Source organism: Gavia stellata, chromosome 31 (genome assembly GCF_030936135.1).
Source record: "Gavia stellata isolate bGavSte3 chromosome 31, bGavSte3.hap2, whole genome shotgun sequence".
Classification (NCBI taxonomy): domain Eukaryota; kingdom Metazoa; phylum Chordata; class Aves; order Gaviiformes; family Gaviidae; genus Gavia; species Gavia stellata.
This window is the reverse complement of record NC_082624.1, coordinates 1,084,622-1,106,604: the sequence shown is the minus strand read 5'-3', so window position 1 is coordinate 1,106,604 and position 21,983 is coordinate 1,084,622. Positions and strand designations below refer to the sequence as shown.

General features: G+C 40.5%; 1 protein-coding gene across 1 annotated transcript; it reads left to right on the top strand.

The window, feature by feature from the left end:
• Window positions 1-9,367: 9,367 nt before the first annotated feature.
• Window positions 9,368-14,346, top strand: GKN1 (gastrokine 1). The gene is made up of 6 exons (XM_059831563.1): window positions 9,368-9,379; window positions 9,982-10,035; window positions 10,407-10,547; window positions 10,773-10,883; window positions 12,901-13,042; window positions 14,252-14,346. Exons 1-6 carry the CDS (start codon window positions 9,368-9,370, stop codon window positions 14,344-14,346), a joined length of 555 nt encoding a protein of 184 aa, XP_059687546.1.
• Window positions 14,347-21,983: the final 7,637 nt, after the last annotated feature.

Here is a 21,983-nt window from a genome sequence, read left to right as displayed (position 1 = left end):
TTGTAATTAGTTTTGTAAGCTATTCTTAATGCCAAATGCTCTAGCTGCATGTGTTTGCCATACAAACTACTCAAGCAATCAGAAGTTGATGGAAGATTTGGAGATTCAGGCTTCCAAGTCTGACGCATTACTGTAATGGCCAAATTGGCTACGGCTGTTGGAAGAAATGGACAAAACTGCTCTCCAACTCATTGCTAACGACACCACAGAGATTAGCATTATACAATTCAGTTTCTCAATGTCTTTCTTGAGAACTAGTCAATTAATTAGATTTCCAGAGACTATGAGAGGATTTCGTGACATACAAAGTAAGACTTTCACGTGTATCTTGGAGGCTAAGGACATACCTGTCTCCATTTGGCATCCACAAATCAGTCCGATTAGAAGAACTGTAAATCTTTTCCCTTAGTAATTTATTACTTTAATTCACCATATTTTACACCTCTTGCAAATTGCAAAGTGGGTGCAAAATAGATGAAAAACAGAGCTCTCAGTTCATGGTGCTGGCAGACTGCCACACCTCCTCTGCACTCAGGGAGTCCGAGCAAGGCATCAGTTAGTAGCAGAATGATGGAGCATGGCCCTGATGGGTGTAAATGAGAATTGGTCCTCACCTTCTCAACTAAAGTAAGATTCCCTGTTTTTTCCAATAACAGCTGCAACAATGATCCTCAGCAATCGATGACAGTGGAGAACTTAGTTCAGAGACATTAGTTTATAATGACACTGAGTCCCCATCATGCCATTCTGGCAACAAAAAAGAAACTTCAGCGTGCAAACCTGTACTGAACTACAGTAAAGTGCACAATTGGTACACAGAGGGACTGACAGAACTGCTATTAAATAAGAAGCACTTCTGGAGTAGGTAAATGAGCACCTCTGAAAGTGCTTCTTCTGTAACAGGCACTGCTAAGAAACAAATCCAAATTATCTGAGGAGACAGTTTATTAACCAGCAATGGACAATATTCCTGGGCAAAAAGACTTGGCATCTGTACTGGCCAATTAAAAAAACTAAATATTTTGCAAAGTTTCTGCAGCAAACAAGGCAAATAAGCTCTTTTGCTGTGGCTCTGTATATACTTACCAAATTCAGAGAAATATTAAAATCTACTTTCTAAATAATAGTTGACATAAAGCACCCGTTGTTACTGCTCCTCCCTTACTAATTTTTTGCAGTCTTTACTTTATGTTCCCTTTCTAGAAATAGCCCTTAGTCCATAATCAAGTACTAATTTTGTGAAGAGGCTCTGTGAAGACACATAGACCATGCCTGAAGACTGGAAAGCAGATCCTAACTGAACGAGCTGAGAAAGCACAGTTAACAAAAGAACTCGGTAATTTCTATGATTTAGAACCAACTTCATGATTTCTGGGGATGACTTAACATTTTTAACACAGCAAGATTACTACCTCCGTTGATTCAAAAGATGGTATCAGCTATGGATAAAATATCAGGCTGAGTCCTTTGCCACGTAGGCACAAAGAGTTACTACAAAGAGTCACTACAAGTTTTATTAGGCATCTATTCTCTGGTTCTGAATTTTTTTTTTTAATTTAAAAGTTACTATAGAATACATTGAACTTACCATGACAAGTTTTCTTTCATCTTCCTGCATACAATGAATTCAATCAGCCTGGTCTCAAAGCCTCCTCTTATCAGAGCACTTCCCCAGGAAACCCGTCACGATTCTGTGAACACAGGGCACGTGCCAATAAGGTAAACCCATTTTAAGATTTAACTTTGGGATATTACTGTATAAAAAGTAAGAGTACACATCAATAACCAGCAGAATTTGCCTCGCCTACCATCAAAATGAAGTTCACTGTAAGTATATGTATCGCTTTCTCATAAAACTGTTAAGGCTGGACAGTTTTAAAATTATTTTGAGTCTTTCTTGGCTCCTAGCGAACTATTACTGATTTATGTACGGATTACAGAGTAAAAATGCCAAATGGGTCAGGACTGCATGGGTGAAATTTCACTTTTGGCAGTGACTTCAGTCCATATGCCTACTCAAACGTGAAAGAGAGAAGTGCTCTGTTACAAGGGCGAGACGCACATGTAAAATGTTGAAAGGGCAATATTCTCTCATTCACAACTCAGATGCAAGTCAACAGTCTCAGCAAGTTATATAAAGTTATGGCACAGCTGTCTGATGAGAGCGTAGGAGAAGAACCATGAGACATGAGAGACTCCAAGTACATGACTGTAAAGTGGGGGTATTTACAGCAGCCTGAAATTGTTGCAGGACAAATTCCAAAATGTTAGTGCTAAATACTGAGTCACACTTGGATCTTTCTCATCAAACACCTCCTTTGAAGTAGATGAAATTTGTGACCAATTCAATATTAGAGGGATTGTCTCCAAGAGAATAATTGTTCACAATGATTATTATTACAGAATAATTTATCATCATAATAATATTAAATTTCTCAAAAATCTATCAGCAGTAATTTTGACAAATCTGAGCAACAAGTGTTGCGTAACAAAGTGTTTAACATTACATTTTTCTGTACAGAAATGGTTGTGCCTACCCTTATACTATTAGCCCTGTATTCAGAGGCAAGAGATTTACTATGAGGATGCTCAAGTCCTGTTTCTGCTGTGTGTACGCACCCATGTTCCAACTCTTCACAACAGGTGCACATCCACATGGACATTTAATGGATCTGCTCCATGTCCGAAATCAAAAGCTCAACGTGAAAAGTTCACTCTTTTAAACAAAATATTTTAGACCATCTTTTCCCAAAGAGTTTACTGAACTGGGGCTGGACATATTTTAAAACCCACTGTGTTTAAACGATCTTACCTGTGCAAAGTATACTGCTGAGGTTAAGAGTAATTTACATGAATTGATGATCTGATGTAAGCTCATTACCAAAAAATTCTTCTGCATATTTAAAGACAGCTAGACCCCACTTCAGAAAAGTGCTGAGCATGTACAAAGTTAAACAGAAAGTCAAAATTATTTTAAGACAGCAAATACCTTGATGCGAGATAAGCAGTCACAATGTTAAAATGTTGTGAATTTCACACGTTCATTTCAGATTGTGATTGCTTCTCTTCTTGGATTTTTCCTGGCACCAGCTCTTGCTAATGGGGTAAGTATAGAGCTACATGCAGTTATACACTGCTGCCGTAAAAACTAGTGGTCTTTACCTAGAGGCTCTGAAAAACAGGTTTCTGAAAATAAAGCTGTACTTTATAGTCTGATACTTAGGAGGAAACTGCATTTTTTTTATATTGAAGAAAGTATTTCGGTGCTTGATATATCAAGGGGAAAAGACAGTTGCTAGATATGAAATCAACAATCTATCTTGAGATTTGCATAAACACTGTGAAAATAATTGTGTGGAGAGAAACAAATATTAGCATGAAGGATTTGACCACAAAATACAGTGAAATACTGTAAATAACCCTCTGCCTGCAAGTTCCTGCTGGGGAAAGAACAATAAGGAATTAATTTACTTTTCCTATAAATTTTTCTTGCAAGTTTGACTCTGAACATCCAGTTTAGTGTTTATCTTTAAAGGAAATTTTCCAGTGTTTAAATGAAACAATGTCTTCTTTTCCACCTAGTCTAATAAGCAAGGGGGGGGAATAGAGCAGTAATGTTAAAGCTTGTCTATCTTCATAAGGCGGATGCATCAGACATGTAAAAACCAGGGCTAGATAAAGCCTGAACGTAAGGTTTGACACAACAGTACTAACGGCTTCCCACCCTCCCCTCTAAGGCCAGAAATTATCTCCCCTTTAATCCGACCTCTAAGAGCACTAATTTTCCAAAGCGTGGTTACTAGAGCTATTGCTTTATTGCGTGAAAGACTACTGGGAATCCACAAACCTAAATCCTTACTTCCTTTAATCTTTTTGAAAAATCAGAATGGCAAGAAAAGCTTTAAGGGGCAGCACGGTGAAAACTCACACCACTCTCTCACTGACACTGGGGACAGCACCGACTCAAAGGAGGCCTGGAAAACTGTCTGGGACATCGAGACTGTAAGTGGCTGCCACCATGGCTCAAAAAAATGGAAAATAACCAAAATGCTTTTGAAAAACATCTACGTTTCAACAAAACTTTTTGTAGAGGAGATGCTTAAAAACATTCCCATTTAACCATTTCATTGTTTCTGCTGTACTGTATGCTGCACTGGTATTTTCAGCAGTGAATCCCTTCATCTGACTTAAGCAGTCAATTACCTTTTACCAAAGTCCCTTGTCAGCCTCCATGACACATTTACCTAGACAATGTAGTTGAAAAAACAGTATTTTCCTTCCCTATGATTATGTGTACTGTATAAAGCCTTTTTTAACCAGTGCTTTGCTCTGGTAATCCACTTATCTTTCACTGTACATTGTTTGCAACAAAAAGCTTTTTTATATTTTATTTTAATAGGGCTACGTTGCAACCAAGGTCTTTTCAAAAAACACCTGCATCATTGCTAAACTGGACAACAGTTTTTTCTTTGATAAACGGTTTCCTGCACCACTGCAAGGACACAAGGTAGGATGGCGAATGAAAGTGGTGAGAAAGCTAATCGATTGCCTCTGAAAAGTACTCGCTCCCTACCCACAAAGAGGAGAAAAGGCTCCAAGAACTGAAGACAAGATTCTCAGCAGGGCTGAGTCACTCTAAAAGTTCAGCACAAGTTGCACTGCACTTGAATAACCCCTCCTCCATTACCAAAGATGTGCGTACAGATTCTGAACTCCTTTTCTAAATGCTGTTTTCTGGATTTGTTTCTTTGATGCTTTAGGGACCTAGTCCTCACCAACTTCCACCCAGAGGGAATCGCTTCATTATCTCAAGAAAGAGACTCCAAAGCTTGCACCCATACGGAAAACGCATTCAAGCTCTATGCAGAGAAATTCCCTCTTATCTTGCTTACCCAGCTGCTGGTGAGTATACTAGTAACAGTGCTTTCTATACCAAAGTACAGATTAAGATGATTACAAATAAGGATGAAAAGGATTAAAGTGAAGATCAGCAAGTTAATTATTGAAAACCTGTGGTTTTCTATGACTTTTTATAAATTAGCAAATGCGCACGTAAAGAAAAAAAAGCAGGTCTGTCACTCTTCTGCACACAGCTTGGAGACCAGGCTTTTTCAGTAAGGTTTTGGGCTCCAACTGTTGACACAAAGCTAAATTTTTTAGGCAACTTCATGCATATACAATACCTAACTACTATGGGTCCTGCCACAGCATGATTTTGAGATTCAAAACCCAATTTGCAGCTTAGAATTGTCTAAAAAGTTGCTTGTAGTGTAAGCTTAGAAAGATGCAGCTCCATTTTTAAATGGCATTTCCTGGTACATTTCCAACATTATGTTGGAAGAATTTCAGCTACATAGTTCTCTTGTTTTCTCAGTCCAAATCTAATCAGTTTTTCCTTTTCTTTCAGGATCAAACTTCTTAAGGCAAGATGTTTCATGCTTGAAAGTTAAGATTAATGAACAGCCTGTCTATTACTGTAATTAATTATTCCTGACGAAGTTTTGAGGAAGAATATTCATAGAACTGTGCACCCATGAACAAGATTCTTCTCCTTGATAATATTCTCTTGATCACATTTTCAATCGTTTCTCTGTCTCTTCTTCTGCTATGTGTGGAGGCTATTGCGTCTCAGTAAAAATTATCATCAACCTACACTCGTCTGCACCGTGTTTTTATGAATCCTTTAAAAAAAGCGGAAGCAATTCCAAAGACAAGTTGCTAAACTAGTGTTCTTGCAAAATCCCAGTTTTGGCATTTAAACCTCATCCCGTACAATCTCCCAGTGAGATTTCACATGCTGCCTTAAGCAATTATTCACCACTACTAAAAGCAAATGGCACTATACCTACTGCATTAACCATATTTAAGATAACATGGTCTGAAGTCCAGATTTATAGAAACAAGCATAATAAGAGTTATTTTTATTTTAACTTCTTAGTAACATACTAAATATTACAATTTAAAAAAAAAAGAAAAAAAGCCTTGCAATGCAATATGGCCAATTACAAATAGACAGACGCACTACTGCTCTGATCAACCCAGAAATCAAGCTGTGAATAATGGAATTAGCAAGTGTATTAAATGCAGTTTGGAGTTGAATACAGATGTTACTTAACAATGATTGATAAATATTTAACACAGGAAGCACAAAAGCATACCCTAACCAATTAAAAGTTGGAAATTTGAAAGACTCAAATTCTAGTTAGGCCAAAACTAAGGCAAAATGGCTGGGACTAGTTTCTTCATCTAAAACGATCACTTCAGTAGCTTGGTCTGTCTGGAAAATACCAGATCTTCACCTTCCCTCCTTGCTCAGAGGCCCTTTTGTTGGAGTTTGAAAGGAGTTACTCTAAGAGACACTTTACCCATTCAGGAACAGTCAAGGGTTACTCTAAATAAAGGATGCAGCAGACTGTTCTGATCAGGAGAATGTTTTTGGGGTCTTTAATAGTTAACTGCTATTAAAACCAAAGCAAAACTGCACCCAAATATATTTTAGCACCTCAAAAGAAAAGCAACCATATGGTTGCAGTATTTAAACAGAAGTTCCTGTCCGACTTGCCTGGGGGTTCCAGAGAGAATCTCCTTCTTTTCCAACTTTACACTGCCCTTTTCCTGAGATAAAACAGTCACAACCCTCTTCGCTTATCCGATCGCGTGTCACTGGAAAATGTCTTTCTGGGGGCCTTTGAGCCCTTGAAGACTACGGGCCAGACTCTGTTAACAGATGATGATTTAAAGTCCCCCGCGGCAGCGAGGATCTGACCTGAGCAGGGCCTACGGTACAGCACAACATCCCGCAGCCCCAGCTGTCACAGCCCCGTGTGCAAGGAGGGCAGCAGCCTTGCAGGGATACAGGGATTCCCTCAACGGGGCTCAAACCAGAGAGTCCACAGTCCCCTTGGCAGGGAATACCAGCGCATGGATGCTTCCGGCAAGGGATGACGCCTGCTCCAATATCACCTCGTTTAAGGCCAAAATCTCAAGTAGAGGGCACAAAATGTTTGCAACAAGGGCCAGCTTCTCGCAAAACTACTTTAACTTCATGCACATTTTAAAATACATTTTTACTACAATATTACATATTGTGATGCTTAATGCATCTCCAAGCTTTTATTTTTATTCCATGAAAAGCTTAAATTAACCATTAGTAACGATTAAAACTTTACAGAAGACAGGGAACTACTACTGAACCGATGAAGCAAAGTATTTGCTTCTTCCAGACCGTAAGAATTTAATTGCAGTATTACATTCTGGCAGGTTTCTTGCTTTAACTGGGATGTCATTACATTTCACAATCTTCATTACTCAAATTTAAATTGATTCAGGTTTAAACTGATTAGGAAGATAATAAGACTCAAAAAGAGATTGCTAAGCAGAGACATGAGAGCAAAGACGCCAGTGAACCTGAAGAGACATCAATACTGGGACTCTCAAAATGTCCATACAAGTACAGAAATACATAGATATTCGTAACAGCGTAGAAAATCGGAGTTTTTTACCTTGCAATAGAAGAACCTTCTCAGCAACGATGAGGCAGGCCTGAGTTTTATCACTAAACACAATTTCTGTGATCTGCAACAACCACTTCAGTAACTTGGGCTGCCTGGAAAATACCAAATCATCACCTTCCCTCATTTAATGAAAATTGTAATTTAAGTTCTGAGGGCCACCCATCAGCATGACACATCAGCAATACAAAGTCACAGATTTTATCCTAAATCCTACCGCTCTGTTTTAGCCAACAGCAGGCAGAATATGAAGGTTCAACTGCATTTACATTTTAAAACACCTGAAAAACTGTATTGACAGAAAGAAGTTCAAAAGTGTGACTTGAGCATCATTAAAAAGCCATACTATAATCTAATAAATTTATTTGAATATCCTCATGTCTTTTAAGACAAATTCAGGATGCTGAGAGAACCTGATTTGTGAGGGATTTTTTTTTTTTTTAAACACAAAAATAGATATTCTCATTTGAGACACCGACAGCAGGTCTAACAACAGTCTTTTGGGAAAAAAATACTTCAATAACTGTAAATTAATAAAGCTGAAATGACAGAAATGTGCCGCGGCTGCTCCCGCCAAAGTCACTGCGGTGCGGCGGCCCCGGCCCTCGCCGCCTCAGCAGGGTTTTCCCGCCGTTTTTCCCGCCCAGCGGCCCCTCAGGGCGCCCTCCCGCCCGACGCCGCCTCAGGGCTGCTCTTCGCCCGTCCTCCGCCTCGGTTCTCCCGCACCTCAGCAACCGCAAGCTCTTTGTGCCTTCAGCAACGGGTTAATTCCTGTCGAGCTGCGCAGGGATTTTTCTCTACCTTTCTCTTCGGGGTTTTCCGGTTTTTTCTCTCTCAACCCATCGGCGCCACAAGCGGGCGACGGTGAGCGCGGTTTGCCCTCAGAGCCCGGGCACAAACCTGTGTTTTTCCACACAAATCCATAGAAGCGCTGCTGCTTGTAAAGAACCAAGAATATAACCACCATTTGGCGTAATGGAATGCATCGAAAACGTCCCTTTGGCCTTGCAGACTCGACTCGGTGAAACAGACCGGAATTTAATTTACTATTGCACTTGCAGCACTGGTTAGTTATTTTTATATATTGAAAACCCCTTTTTTAAAATAACATACTGGATTCCAGTTGAAAAGTAATTCTGGAATCTTTACAGTGATCCCCTGCCACAGACTCAGGTTGTACATAAAATGAAACTGAGCAACTTGACACAAAAACCAAGTATTCAAAAACCTCCCTAACTGAATGATCCCCTCCTTCAATACGTATTGACATCACCACAGAAAATAAGCTGAGGCAAGGTGAAAAAGAATTACTGTTGCCACCTGAAATAACAGACACCCACAGACTTGCAGGTATGTGTAATATTTCAGCTTGAACTGCCTATTTATTGTAAAACAATTTTCAGTGGCAATGCTGTATTTGGGCCATATATTTTGGTGGTCCCTGTGGTTACATGGTAACATACAGTCCATGTTGGAAGGTACAAAGGCTCTTATTTTTTCTACTGCAAGGCTTTTTTTTTTTTTTTTAACCCTAGGCTATCTCTGGTATTAAGTTTGATGTGAATTTTCAAAAGTAATTAGTACATGTCAGAAAGTTACTATAAAACTTATTTAATTTTTCACTGCAAATGGATTCTTATCTGATAATTATCAGACCTTTGCAGAAGTACAATCCCCATATTTAGGAAGTAGTTACAGCAGGAAATAATTTTCAGTGACATGCAGACAGGGATACAAATTACAGAATAATTTTATTTCAACACTTAACCATTCCACACCTAATTCTGAAAACGTATATAAGGTGGACGGTTCACATCGTTCATTCCATCTGCACTAGCATCAGCTCTGCAGTCAAGATGAAATTTACTGTGAGTATGCATGCTTTTTTCTTTTCCTCCTTATAAACTAAAACTTTGATTCAAAACCATTGCCTTTATCTCTCAGAAGTGCCTATGTCTGTCTACAGCAAAAAGGTATTCTCTGGGGAGATTTTTCTCCTCCAGGGTGGGCAACTCAAACCCTATTAACCTAATCAGATGAAGACGTAAGGATTTTTTTCAAGGTTTAACTATTCAAACTCCAGGAAGCCTAATCCATGTCCATTTTTGTCAATGCTTTTGCAAAACTGGAGCAATGCACAAATGGATCAACCACTTTCTCGTAATGCCTAAGCAGAAGAAATTTAAATTCCTTCTCCTCATTCTTGTAAATTATCTGTATATGACTATACAGGTCTCAGAAGCACCTTCAGATTCAACTACTAAAAAAGCAACCTACTATGTGTCTAGTTTGCATTATTCTAGGGTAAAGCAAGGATGACTCTAGGCGACTACTGTAATTCCAGTATGAAAGCAAAAAAGGATCTAAGGAGTACACAAACACCAGATTAGGAAAAAGGCACTAAGATTCTCATGACCAGATTTGTCGGCCAGACCTGCAGTTACACTTTTGTTTTCAATTTTCATTTCAGATTGTGACTACCGTCCTTCTTGGACTCTTGCTGACTCCAGCCCTTGCTGATTACGTGAGTATAGTGACCAAGTTCACATGCATTGCTGCTATTTCCATATTCCCCGCTTCTTGAGTTTTCCTTGCTTCTTTCCCCATCCCTTTGGAGGAAAGGTATCTAAAATTTCTTTCACGCATAAAACTCTAAAACCACCAGATGACAGTTTTAAGATACAGAAATTATTCATTGAATCTATTAAAAGAATTCTTACGGCTACTCCAGAATGCCACAGCCTTAATTCTTTGTCATTTTGAAAATACTGTGGTCACTAAAGGTGCTCCCTGTGAGCCAGCATTTATTTTATTACAGCAGTGATTTTCTAAAGCTTTGGGGAGATAACTGACTAACTTGAAAGTCTAAAAGTTTTGTTTAATTTTGTTTTCTAGCCTCAGAATACTCAAGTAAGCAATCGAGTCACCATTGTTTCAGGCTCCCAAATTCTGATCATCAATAGGGAATGGCGCGTGGCAATTATTGAGGAAAGGAGCACCCAAGGGTCATGGAAAACCATTTGGAACTATGATACGGTGAGTGGCAAGGAGCATGCTTTTTCAGAAAATGTACAAGGAGACTAGCTCCTACAAAGCTGACCAAAATACAGGACTTGTTTCTTTATTCTTAACATTTTGAGTTCAAGTTTTGGGGTAAAAACTACCTGCACTTACTACTTTTTTAATACAGACTTTATTCCCATCTTAATTATTGAAAAACTGAATTGTCAAGACCTAGTTGTCAATAACTTTATTTTACAGGGCTTTATTGCAACCAAAGTGCCGGCAGAGGGAGCTTGCTTCATTTCTGTAATGAACAGAAAGGAGATGCCGAGCTTTGATGCACTTCCCAGACTGGCTGAAGAGACCAGGGTAAGATTAAAAAGGAGTAGTTACTTGTGAAGTTGTACAGTAATGCAAAGTAAACTGATGTCAGAGACATTGCTATTTTCAAAAGCTTTTAAGCCAATAGTTACTTTAAAAGCCATTTAGATCACACCATCGATTATGAAATTGTATCAATTTCAATGACATTTTACATTAACATAATTTGAAACCATTGAAAAGTTAGAATACCCTGGTTCAGACGCTTGTAGTGGGAGGCTTTCATGTTTTTTCAATGTTGTAGATCCCTTAGATTATTTTTACAATGTTTTAAGAGATTATTTAGATTGACAGCTTTCTAATACTGTTTTATGTTTATGAGATTTTAGATTTTTGTCATGGTACTCTTCAAAATCTCACATCTTTTGCGGGCTAAAAAAAAACCCACCATTTTTTTAGGCAGCTCTAGTTGAGGAAGAACAAATAATCCAGTAATGAGGAAAAAAGTTTAAATAAGATTTCAAGCTTTCAAAACTTTTTCAAAAGATCTAAGCACCATATTAGCGTGAGTTCAACCCACAAACTTAGCACAGACATTTTAAAAATGATCTCGGCATTCAGCATACTAACCTTTTGTAGACACTGGCTTCTCTTGAAGTCTGAGAACTGAGTCCTTATAAAAATCCTGGCTTTAAAGGGCAAGAAGGCATGGTGGGGAGGAAAAAGGGGAGAGTTACACAAGTACAGGCTTGAGCAAAAACATTCACCTCTAGCTGTAGTTCCAGGCTTGCTTGTACTAAGGTACATCTCTGTGCCCCCTGAAGCTTATCTCAACTCCTTGCTTACCAGCAAGAAGGAAGCATACTGGAGTGGGCTTTCAGGAACCCTTTGATAAGATTCCACCAAAATTGTGAAAGCCTATGTCAATCCCAGTCGTCCCTGCTAAGTGTGCCTTTACCCTGGAGTTCATCAAGCTGTTTCTTAACTGCTTTTTCTTTCTTGAGAAGGTGAGATTTTCACAAGCAGCAGGATTGTTTTTCTGAACAGTAACGTGGCTTGGGAATTTGCCATGGGGATGGTTTTTCAAAAGAAAAAGAGTAGGTGCATCATTCCCACCCCCTTCCCCCCTCCCTCCCCAGCTACATTTTCTCTGAGGAAGTTTAGGTTTGCAGGTTGCTAAGAAACTGTTTATATTAGGAAACCTTTAATGGCATCAATTATTTTCAGATAGCAATATCTAAAAATAGTTCTGAGTCATTTCAATACAAAGTTGCGTTTTCCATTGCGGAACATTGCTTTGCAGACGCTATTGTTCAGACCTCCATTTTCCTTTAGGGCGTAAGAACGCATCTCTGTATTCAGCAGCCTTTGTTCCATATTAACTGTATGAGCCAGAACGGGAGTCCTGTGGCTGTAGCTGAACGATGAGAGATACAAACCAGCAGGAAGCCTAGGTCTTAAGAGAAAATACGGGCATCCAGACAACAAAGCACTCAAGTAGGAAAATATATTTGAAATTCATTTGAAACAAAGCACTCTGGAACAGTTCAGAAAAAACTGTCCCACTAAAACACTCAGAGTTCTCAAAGAGGTCATAAGCACTACTTGCAAATAATTTTAGTGTAAATGTGTCTGCCAAGTGTTGCTACTGCCCTCTTTGGTTCCAGTTTTAGAAGGCTGAATGAGTAGACTTCTTCCACGCTTCCAAGTTACAACCTGAGTACCTCTAGGGTGAGAGGTTAGCAAGTGACTGAGGAAGTACTTTAGTAGGAGGTCTGTGTTAAAATACTGACTGCACTACTCTTTTCCTGTTCAGCTGTTTAATTAATTCAGTTTCCAGTTCTCTTTAGCCTCCCTCCTTGACTCCCTTAGAAAGATATGCCATAGGAGCTGCCTTCAATGCTTGCTCATGGTCCCATAGTCACACAGTGGATTAAAAGATTGTACTAAATACAGGTTTGAGTAAAACATCAAGCACTGGGTCATCATCCCAGAAACAGGAGTATGCATAGCATTAAATGGATCAAGGCACCGATCTTGCTGAATGATGTTATTTGATGTTTAGAACCTGAAAGGTCAAGGACAAACTACAAAGGAGATCACATTCGTCCTCATGAAGAGACTTGTCCGTGACCTCAACTCTTACGGACCAGACATCTTCGCTATGTGCAGAGGACTCACAACCTATATGGCTTATGAAGTTCACGGTGAGTGCAACCAAATGAATTAAGTCTGTAGCTACCCAGGCATTTTTTTCGTTGGGGAACGATACGCAAATGCTGCTGTTCCAACTACAGATGGACACAAATTGAGAACCTCAGGAGTTGCAGAAAGGGTTCAGTATCTCTGCAGATCAGGATTGGAATAGTGTTGAGTCACAACCTCCATAAATGATGTGATCCAAACCTTTACTACTCCTTTTAGTCAAGTTTAAGGTGGCTTAAGTTTTGGCCCAGAATTTTGCATATTGACCTCATCTGTGATGCCAAGGTAAAGAAAAAGGGCAGTCCTAAGAACCCCTATCCTTCAGTTCAGAGATTGCTCATAAGTTTACCGAGGAATGGCACCAAACCCTGGTGTTTCACAATACTAAGCCAAGTTGCTTCATTCCCTGTAGGTTTTTCAGAGGCGGAATGGTCATGTTACCTAGGAGTTTAATGACCTGCACTTCACAGGATTCCCCGATAGGCCCTGACAGGGCCTGTTACCTAGCACTAGCATAACTGTATAATGCACGGTAATATATACTAACAGTATAGAGTGTAATAGTGCCCCTCTGTACTGCAAAACCAAAAGAATATTAAATAGCATGTCTTTCTGATCATTCATTTCTGAGTTAAAGATCCAGTTGTGTCAGGTACAAAAGAATCTTTCACTCATACACATAAAATATTTCTGTTGCAGCAATTATTAAAAACTTTGCTCACTCAGAGCAATAAAAATACGGTTGTAGAATGCCAGCTATTACTATGGAGACCAGTATAAATCAACTGTCTTGCTGTGGGTGCCGTAACTGTATTTTGATCACTTGCAATAGAATTTCTTGTATTGGGGGGAAAAAAAGAAATTCTTTTTAAATATATATAAAGGAACTAAGTTTTACCCAGAGGAGTTAATCTGAAGCACCAGCAAAGTACTCTGAGCCTTACTGCAAGCTGATTGTCTGCAAACCCTGTCATGAGAAAGATGCTCTACAGATCAGGCATAGGGTGTTGCATTCTGACACAGCAGCATTCCCACCTGCGCGCTGCTTGCTTTGCTGTGATAGTTGCTTTGGTACGTGAGATGGCTCAATTTGATTAAAAATGCGAGTGCAGTGTACCAGGTTTTAAAGGCTGCCAATGAATGCACAGATCACTTAACACCATCTTAGGTATAACCTCGTGGTGTTCTTTTTTCTTTTCTTGTTTTTAAAGGACCCCAATACATATACAATCAAGGATCATGCATTAGACTTGATGTCCTGCAACTTCTGGACCTTAACTACTGTCATGGCAATAACAAGGTCTGAAAATCTTACCTTTCTTGAACCAAGCATGGATGCCCGATAGCTGCTGCACAAAGCCAACCCCGATGCTGTTCTTCCCTGGCATCTCCTCTTTTGAAAGTTTCATTCTTGATGATTCAGATGCTGAAACAGATCAATTGGTGACCATATCTTTCAATTAAAGACCTTTAGCATGAATTAACTCTGGCTAGTTTCTCATTACTATACCCTTTATCCTCTATGAATACACCCAGAAAAATATTTTGATTGCATCTCTTCTACCCATTTTGAGCCCTTCGAGTGCTCTTTTAAAAGCCTGCTCTTAACATAGGGCACACCCGTAGAGGTGGGCAAGTGTCAGAGTACGCGCATTACAAATAAGGCATACAGAGTTAAGACCTTCCTTTCCCTTTTCAGGGAAAGATGCCTCACATTAAAAATCTTGATTCATGTGTCACGAAAAGTAGAAAGAAGGAGGATGCAACAGATTTGCCTTTTTTAGGGGAAGAGGAGTCTAATTTGTAGATTTACAGAGTTGTTCTGTTCCTAAAAGAGAGTCCTCCATTTTTTCCAGTGCATAGCAAGGACTGGCTAGAGGCATCACATTGAACACTCAGGGGGATGAAGCTTTGCTTCAAAGATGCGTACACAACCGAAACACCATTATTGATCCACATAAGACAGCGCAAGGTTCCCAGCTGTCTCCTCCCAAACAACTCTACCTCAGCCTTGAAGATGCAAAAAAAAGCAGGCTTAGTTCTCCTTCCTGAATGCTGCAATGGCACTGTAAAGGGAGATGAAAAATGTATTCCATTTCTGCTGCCAGGGACACGTAGAAAGAGCCTTTGCACTTTCCCGATAGCTGGTCCTGGATTCTCTGTATGTCCAATCTTCCAGTAGTATAAATTTGATATTCATCAAGCTAGGAATACAGTAATGTTTCTGCTGAATTAATGAGGGCATTGATGAAGTGTTTATGTCAGATTTGTCAGCTCTAGGCTAAAGACAAACAATCCCCTATCTACTTTGAGCCAGCATGAAGCTTGCTGTTACAAAGTTAACGTGTTTTGGGGTTTTTTTTTTTGAACAAGTGGGGACTGAAAGGATGCATTTATCTTGGACTGTTGTCACCTAACAACAATTTTCCCCTCCCCGATCCTGCAGTGGATGCCTAACCCCAAATTTCTTACATGGCCAAGCCACTGTCATAGAGAAGAATCAAAACTTCAGAGAGTAAGAAGCCAATCCCAAGCATTTGGAAGTAGAGAAGTTGAGGGGAATTAAAGTACAATTTTTAAAAAAGAGTAAGGCCATCAAACACTAAAGCTTTAGCAAGGCAAGGTCCCTATTGCTCAGAAATTCAAAATCAAGATTGAGTATTTCCTCTGTTCTAACAAAAACGGCAGGATGCCCTGGGTCATCCAGGTGACTACAAATCTATCTTTAAGAAGACTAACAGCCATGCAATGTCCCTCGGTTTCCACTACCCTCTCACTGATCCAGAGGCTTTATTCCACAGCAGTTTGAAAGGATATAGAGTTCACTTGGGCACATCTCAGGCAAGAGCATCCGAGTTACCCAGATTAGCACACGTCAGTCCTAGCAGAGGAGGGAGACAGTAGTTTGTTGCTGCTCATCTCCTTCCTTTTTGGTATTACACAAGTTTAATTCCTTTACACGCCATCAGTTCTCATTTTACTCAGGCTGAGGCTAAATATGACAGAAAGAGGCAAGAATCAAAGTTTAGGAGGGATTTTCATTTATTTTTAGTCATTATACAGTATCCTAACAAAATCTTTTAGCTCTTGTCATGCCCTACTTTGCCTTCTTATTGGCATTTCTCTATTTAACTCCCTTTCCTGTAGGGACTGGAAAGAAACTTTTTAATAGTAGTATGTGCATTTTAGTGCCAAACATACGTGAGTGAAAGAAAAGGAACCTTCATCCGCCCAACAAACCAAAGACACTTCTCAGCAGCAACAAAACCATACCTGTGATGCTTACCGCAAACCAGAGTACAAGTGATCTGAAGAAACAGAGTTAAGACGAGGCCTCAAATGAACGTGATGCCTCGATAGAAACTTTATTGCTTGTTACTGAGTGGAGCTCTTATAAGTCTTGTTACCCCATCCCGGAGCCTGGGCCTGCCAGCACACCCCCACAGCATATGTACACATTTGCTTCACACTGCTGGGATGAGAGTTCTGAAGAACGAATACAGGAAGAGCAGCCTCATTACAAATCTTCCAGCCCATACCATCGTCCAGGCCTGCAGAAAATTACTGTAGTCCAGCAGGTGATAATGGCAGAGAGCCATTCATGGCAGATGTCCACAAAGCCATCTCCCAGGCATTGATATACAATGATTTGGGCTTTTAAAAAGCCACGGTTGCACCCTGCGTATACTCTTCCTGCATTTTGTCCTGTAAAATCTAAAGGATGCGCTAGTAAGTGCGGTACTAAAGACAGCAGACAATACTTGGTCAAAGGAGATCTGTAAACACCGTTAGGAGAAGGATAATTTGACAACACAGCACAGGCTGAAGAGGGAAAAATCTTCCATTTATCACTCCCATCCAAACTGCAGTTTGGAGCACATGTCAGTATAATTAACCTCTTCCAAAGAAAGTCTTCAAGGAGGAACAGGATCAGTTAACATACAATGCCTTGCCTCATAGATAAATGGTCACATTCTCCATGTTTACAGCACTTTGAAAAGGGTGAGTCAGACACTGCAAATCCAACAATGCGGTAGGATTTATTTTTAAATCCCGTAGGATTATGTGAAATGTAGTCAGTAAATCTGAATCTCTCATTCTGTGCAGCTCTGCTCCCTCCTGCTGGGCACGTGTGCTTATCCTTTTGCCTTAAAACCAGTGGAAACCAAACTGCACTGCAGAAGATCCTAATATTCGTTTAAACAAACAGTGCTTCATCAGTGCTGTTTGCATATTCGCTTGCTCAAAGTTAGATGCACGTTTGTAATCATTGTTCCTTTAGGCTTAACTGTTTCAGGATTCATGCACCATAATGTCTCTAAGGGGTTAATTACTGCTGTCTAAATATCTGATCAAATTGAACAGACTCCTAACAAGAATACTGAATCTGAGTTCTTGTGAGTCACAGGGGACTGAGAATGCGGACACCTGTGCTGTGGTTTGGACTTGGTCACTAGAGCATTTAGAGTTTTAAGCTCAGGTTCTTAGAAAATACTTTCAACTGAGTGCTTTCATTTAAGAAGGGAGGTCAAACTCAGGCACCCCATTTTCAGAAATGCTGAAAACCAGAAGCCCCGAAAGATTTCCTCAACATTTGCTCCAAACTCAGGATCAGTGGGAACCAGGCTGATCATCTTGTCTAAATTCAGTTAGAGAGAAAGAGACCACTAATGATAGATGCCCCTTTGAGTAGACTGGGGTGAATTTTGTCCGTCTCTAAGTGAATGTAAAAAAAACATTTTGCAGAGGTGCCACAAGGATGCTCTAGCCCTGGCAAAGTGCTTGGAAATGGTTAAAGTAAAGGCAAACAAAAGCAATATATATGCAACAGGGAGTAGAGGAGGGAAGGCTGTTGAGACGCACATGGCCTTATTACACAACCCTATTTCCTACAGCACTAACCAAAGGGGACAACAGCTTGTCTGACTACACCCCTGGCTCCTGGGCAGGTTTAGGCGGAAATTTAAAAACAAGACTTGGAAGGGAACTGCATGGCCTTCTTAGATTATGGCAGAATTACTCCCTACACCATATTTTCTCCTATTTTGTTTAACACATTACAAGCAATATATTTTCATCTGTATACTTAGCCTGATACTCCTCTTCAGGAAGAAGTTACATACATATGCAGAGTTAGCAGCCCTCGTTAAAAAAACTAGTGGAACAAACTCTAATCACCAGAAAAATAATGCAGTACAGCCTTACATGTTACAGCAGAGGCAAATAAAACCAAAGCAGGGCAAAGGCAGATAAAAGCAAGAGACAAGGGCATTACTGATCCCTTGAAACATTAGAGCAATCCAGGGAGGAAAAAAGCCTCCTTGGCCACTGGGTGTCAGCCTGGAGTTACATGCTGTGCATTTGAAATGTAAAGGCACACAACTCCTACCCAGAGAGGTCTGTTCTGCACCACGTCAGGCAGCGTAGCTCTGCTGATACTAGCAGAGCTGTGCTGAATTACACCATTTGAAGATCCGGCCAGTGAATTTAAGGATAACGTCTACACTGAAGCACTGACGACAGGGAGGTAATTCCTGTACAGTGATGATATATTTGTGATTATAACACTGGTCAGCGTAGGCAATTTGTACATCTCAGTTATCTATGCAGACTGCTGTAACAGCTTCCTGAAGTGCCATGAAAACTAGGGAACATGATTTTGAGATCTTGACAGAAGCCATTATCCACTATACAGGTCAGACACTTGTGAATCAAAGGGAACCACCCCAAAGACACCCAAGTGAGCGCTCACAAAACCCATACCATGCTGTCATGCGCTACCTCTCACCTGTCAGCAACACCACTGTTACCACAAACTGACAGAACCAGCTTCTTCCAAGCTGTGAGTTTCAGAAAAAGTCCCATAGGTACATATAAGGGAGTAGATGATAAAAGAAGAAAACCTGCTGATACCACTTCCCCCATCATTTACATATGCAAATTCTAGCTACACACCAAGGGCATCACTTGGAGCTTAATGACTTCTTGAACTGCTGTATGCAATTAAAACACCTTACTTCTTACCTCTTTCACACAAAGAATACAACACACCCAGTCTCTCCAAGTACTGTTAGGTCTTTCACACAAAGCCATAGTCTTCATAATATTTTTGTTTCCAGCATTTTTAGGGAGGGAGGGACAGGCAGAAATTCCAACACCCCCTCCTGTGTCTTACATGAGCTTCCTATTACAGAGCTGCTTTTCTCAGAGTGTCACAATAATTATGCTGCTGTTACCAGGTCATAAACAAAAAGACACATTCTTAAGATAGGCATATGAAGAGGACTAGCCCTGAAGAAAGTCAGAGTTACAGCACAAAGCACAGTGTTTCACTCTGTCAGCAGCTCCCTCCATCTCAGAGTGCTCTAAGCTTCATCTGATGCCTCATTCCTTGGCTTTTTCCCAAGTTTTCCTGGGCCTTCTGTCAGCCTGAATCCACAGCTACACAGAGAATCTGATCTCTTCCTCCACTCCCCCTCCTTTCCCTCTGCTAGCTTCAGGCCAAAATTATTTTCCTGAGGTACTGCCTTTTTTTTTTTTTTAACCTCTAGATATTTGTTCATCTCAGGGGCAGTCAGAGACAAATGAAAGAGATTATCAGTCTGCTTTTAATCTTTAGGCAGACACAGGGCATAAGCTAGTGACAAGAAGATACTTTATCAGGCTGCGGCAGGAGCCCTAGCTGTACCTCAGATCAGAAGCTGGCCCTAAGCACTTTTCCAAAATTTCTCAAAACCAGCACATCAGTCCCCAGAGAGGAAGCTTTTCTTCTATCCTTCCTATTTTTACATCCTGCACTCAGCTCATTTTCTTTTAAAACACCAAAAAAGAATCCATGGACTAGTGTCACCCCCTTCCTTAGGCAGTACGACATTCAAATACATACACAAAACTCTCTGTGCATAACCCCATGATTTGTGCAATTCAAGCTTCATAACCATGAACAGATTTGTTCCAGAGCATCCATATGAAACTTTAAAATCCCCAAACCCTACTTGCTCACCTAGCACAGCTCTGCTGGCTGCAGGAACTACATCTCTGTACTTTGATACCTCACAGGACTTAAGCACCCCAACCACTCAGATCTGCAAACAAGCAGGTGGCAGCTCTGCTGCTACCAGAAAAGGAGCACCCGCCCGCACACTTTGCCTGCCCAGGGCTGGTGCAGGTGCTACCCCTCAGCTTGGGCAGCATTGCATCTACCTTAGCAAAAGGGTCTCGTACATGCTCCTCACATTGTGCCTTGTTTCCGTTCATTGTAGGAAACCTGATACCCTGACGTAGATCTTTTGCCTATGCTGTAACAAGCTGTGTTACTACTCTCCTTTCAGGCTAAGAGGTAAACTGAAAGACTCACACCCACACTCCCAACTCCCCTTGAATTTAGGTATTCAAGCCCAGAATATCCATCTACAAAACACCTGGTTCCGCTCCTGTATAGCCCTAGAGAAGCTTTGACTTCCATGGGATCTCCACTTCCTTCAGATCTGATCAGGATTTGACAGCAGGACTGAGGAGGTACCATTTGCCCATGTCTCTATATTATCCACATTAGAGGTGATGGCGCTGGTGTATTTGCCGAGCATAGCCAGGTGTGGGCAGGAGAACACTCCCAAAGTTTTAATCATCAATGCAGCAAGGTGCCTGACTAATTTATAATCCAGATTTTTCCACTTATGTAAAAAGTCTGTTATTTGCTGTTTTGTCATTTTCCCTTGATACCTATCCTGCTGCTTTTCCTGGTCTTTCCTCAGCTTGTTTGCTTTTGCTAAGAATTTTTTAAAGACAAATTGAGCTCTTTAAGTAATGAAGAACAGCTTGAAAGCCTGACTCAAGTGCACTTGCATCCCCTGTCAGAAACCTGACCTGGTCCCCCCATGCTTGATGCAACACCTGAAGCTGCTCCGCTAAGCAGCAATTAGTAATGGGGGAACAGCTGAGGTGCTCTAGCCTGAGAGGATTTGAGAAGGAAGCCTAGAAGCCCCAGCTCCTGTGATCTCTAGTTTAGCTCTTGCTGGTGTGGGGGGCTGCTCCTACTGTGGAATGCTGCTTGGGTTTTGGAGCTTGTGGTGCCCTTTGTGGAAGGAGACAGAAAATGCAAGTGTAGCTGAAGTTACATTTTCCAGCAAGTTTTCTTGGAAGAGGGAGGGTTTAGTCTCTAGTGGCTGAAATAAGTTTGCTAAGGATGGTAAGAGGGGGAAGCCTGTTTCATAGGCACAGATGTTGCTTGCTATTTCTCAGGACTGAGAAAACACAAGGGATGAAACCTGGCATGGGTTGTCACTTCAACTTTTGTGAAGCTGCTCCAGGTTTTTAAAGGTCTTTAAACTCAGATGTTGTCTATGTGGGAAACAAAGATGTCTCTGCACAGTGCTGTGTGACTGCTGTAAGCAAACTGCTTCTATGTTCATATCTAAAGCTGCTGTGGTATGCGTTTAGTACGCTCGGTGTACGAATGATAGCCTTAAAACCAGACACTCCAGTCAGCTTGAGTTTGCGCCACAAGGTGGCATTCTCTGAGCTTTTTTTGCTAAGGAAAAATAAAACTTACCATCCTTAATAATAACAATAATAATTAAGGGGGGAAAAAAAACCTCAAACCCTCCCTGTATTTTCTGAAGTCTGTGACAAAGCAAGATTTGTTAGGAGGCTGCTCCTTCTCTTGCAAAACAATGGTGCTGCTTTGAGAGAGCTGCAAGTGAGACTGAGGGTCAAGTCCCTTTAAAAAAAAAAGTGAAATACAGTATTGTGCATCTTGAAATCTGAAACCAAGAAACAGAAGTGCAAGGGAAACAAGGGGGAAAGCCTTGCAATTCCTGAGGACAACTGTTGCAAGTGGAGTTTTAAGGAATAAAATATACATATATACATTTAAAGGTCATTGAATGGCTTTTGTGGAGAAACCTGTGAAATAAAGGAGCCTTGGAAGAAGACATTTCTTTT

What these genes read in the sequence shown, in the direction of transcription:
- GKN1 (XM_059831563.1), top strand. An exon ending in CCATTTGGAACTATGATACG is followed by an intron (nt 10,548 to 10,772) that starts GTGAGTGGCAAG and finishes TTTATTTTACAG; the next exon opens with GGCTTTATTGCAACCAAAGT. An exon ending in TATGGCTTATGAAGTTCACG is followed by an intron (nt 13,043 to 14,251) that starts GTGAGTGCAACC and finishes TTGTTTTTAAAG; the next exon opens with GACCCCAATACATATACAAT.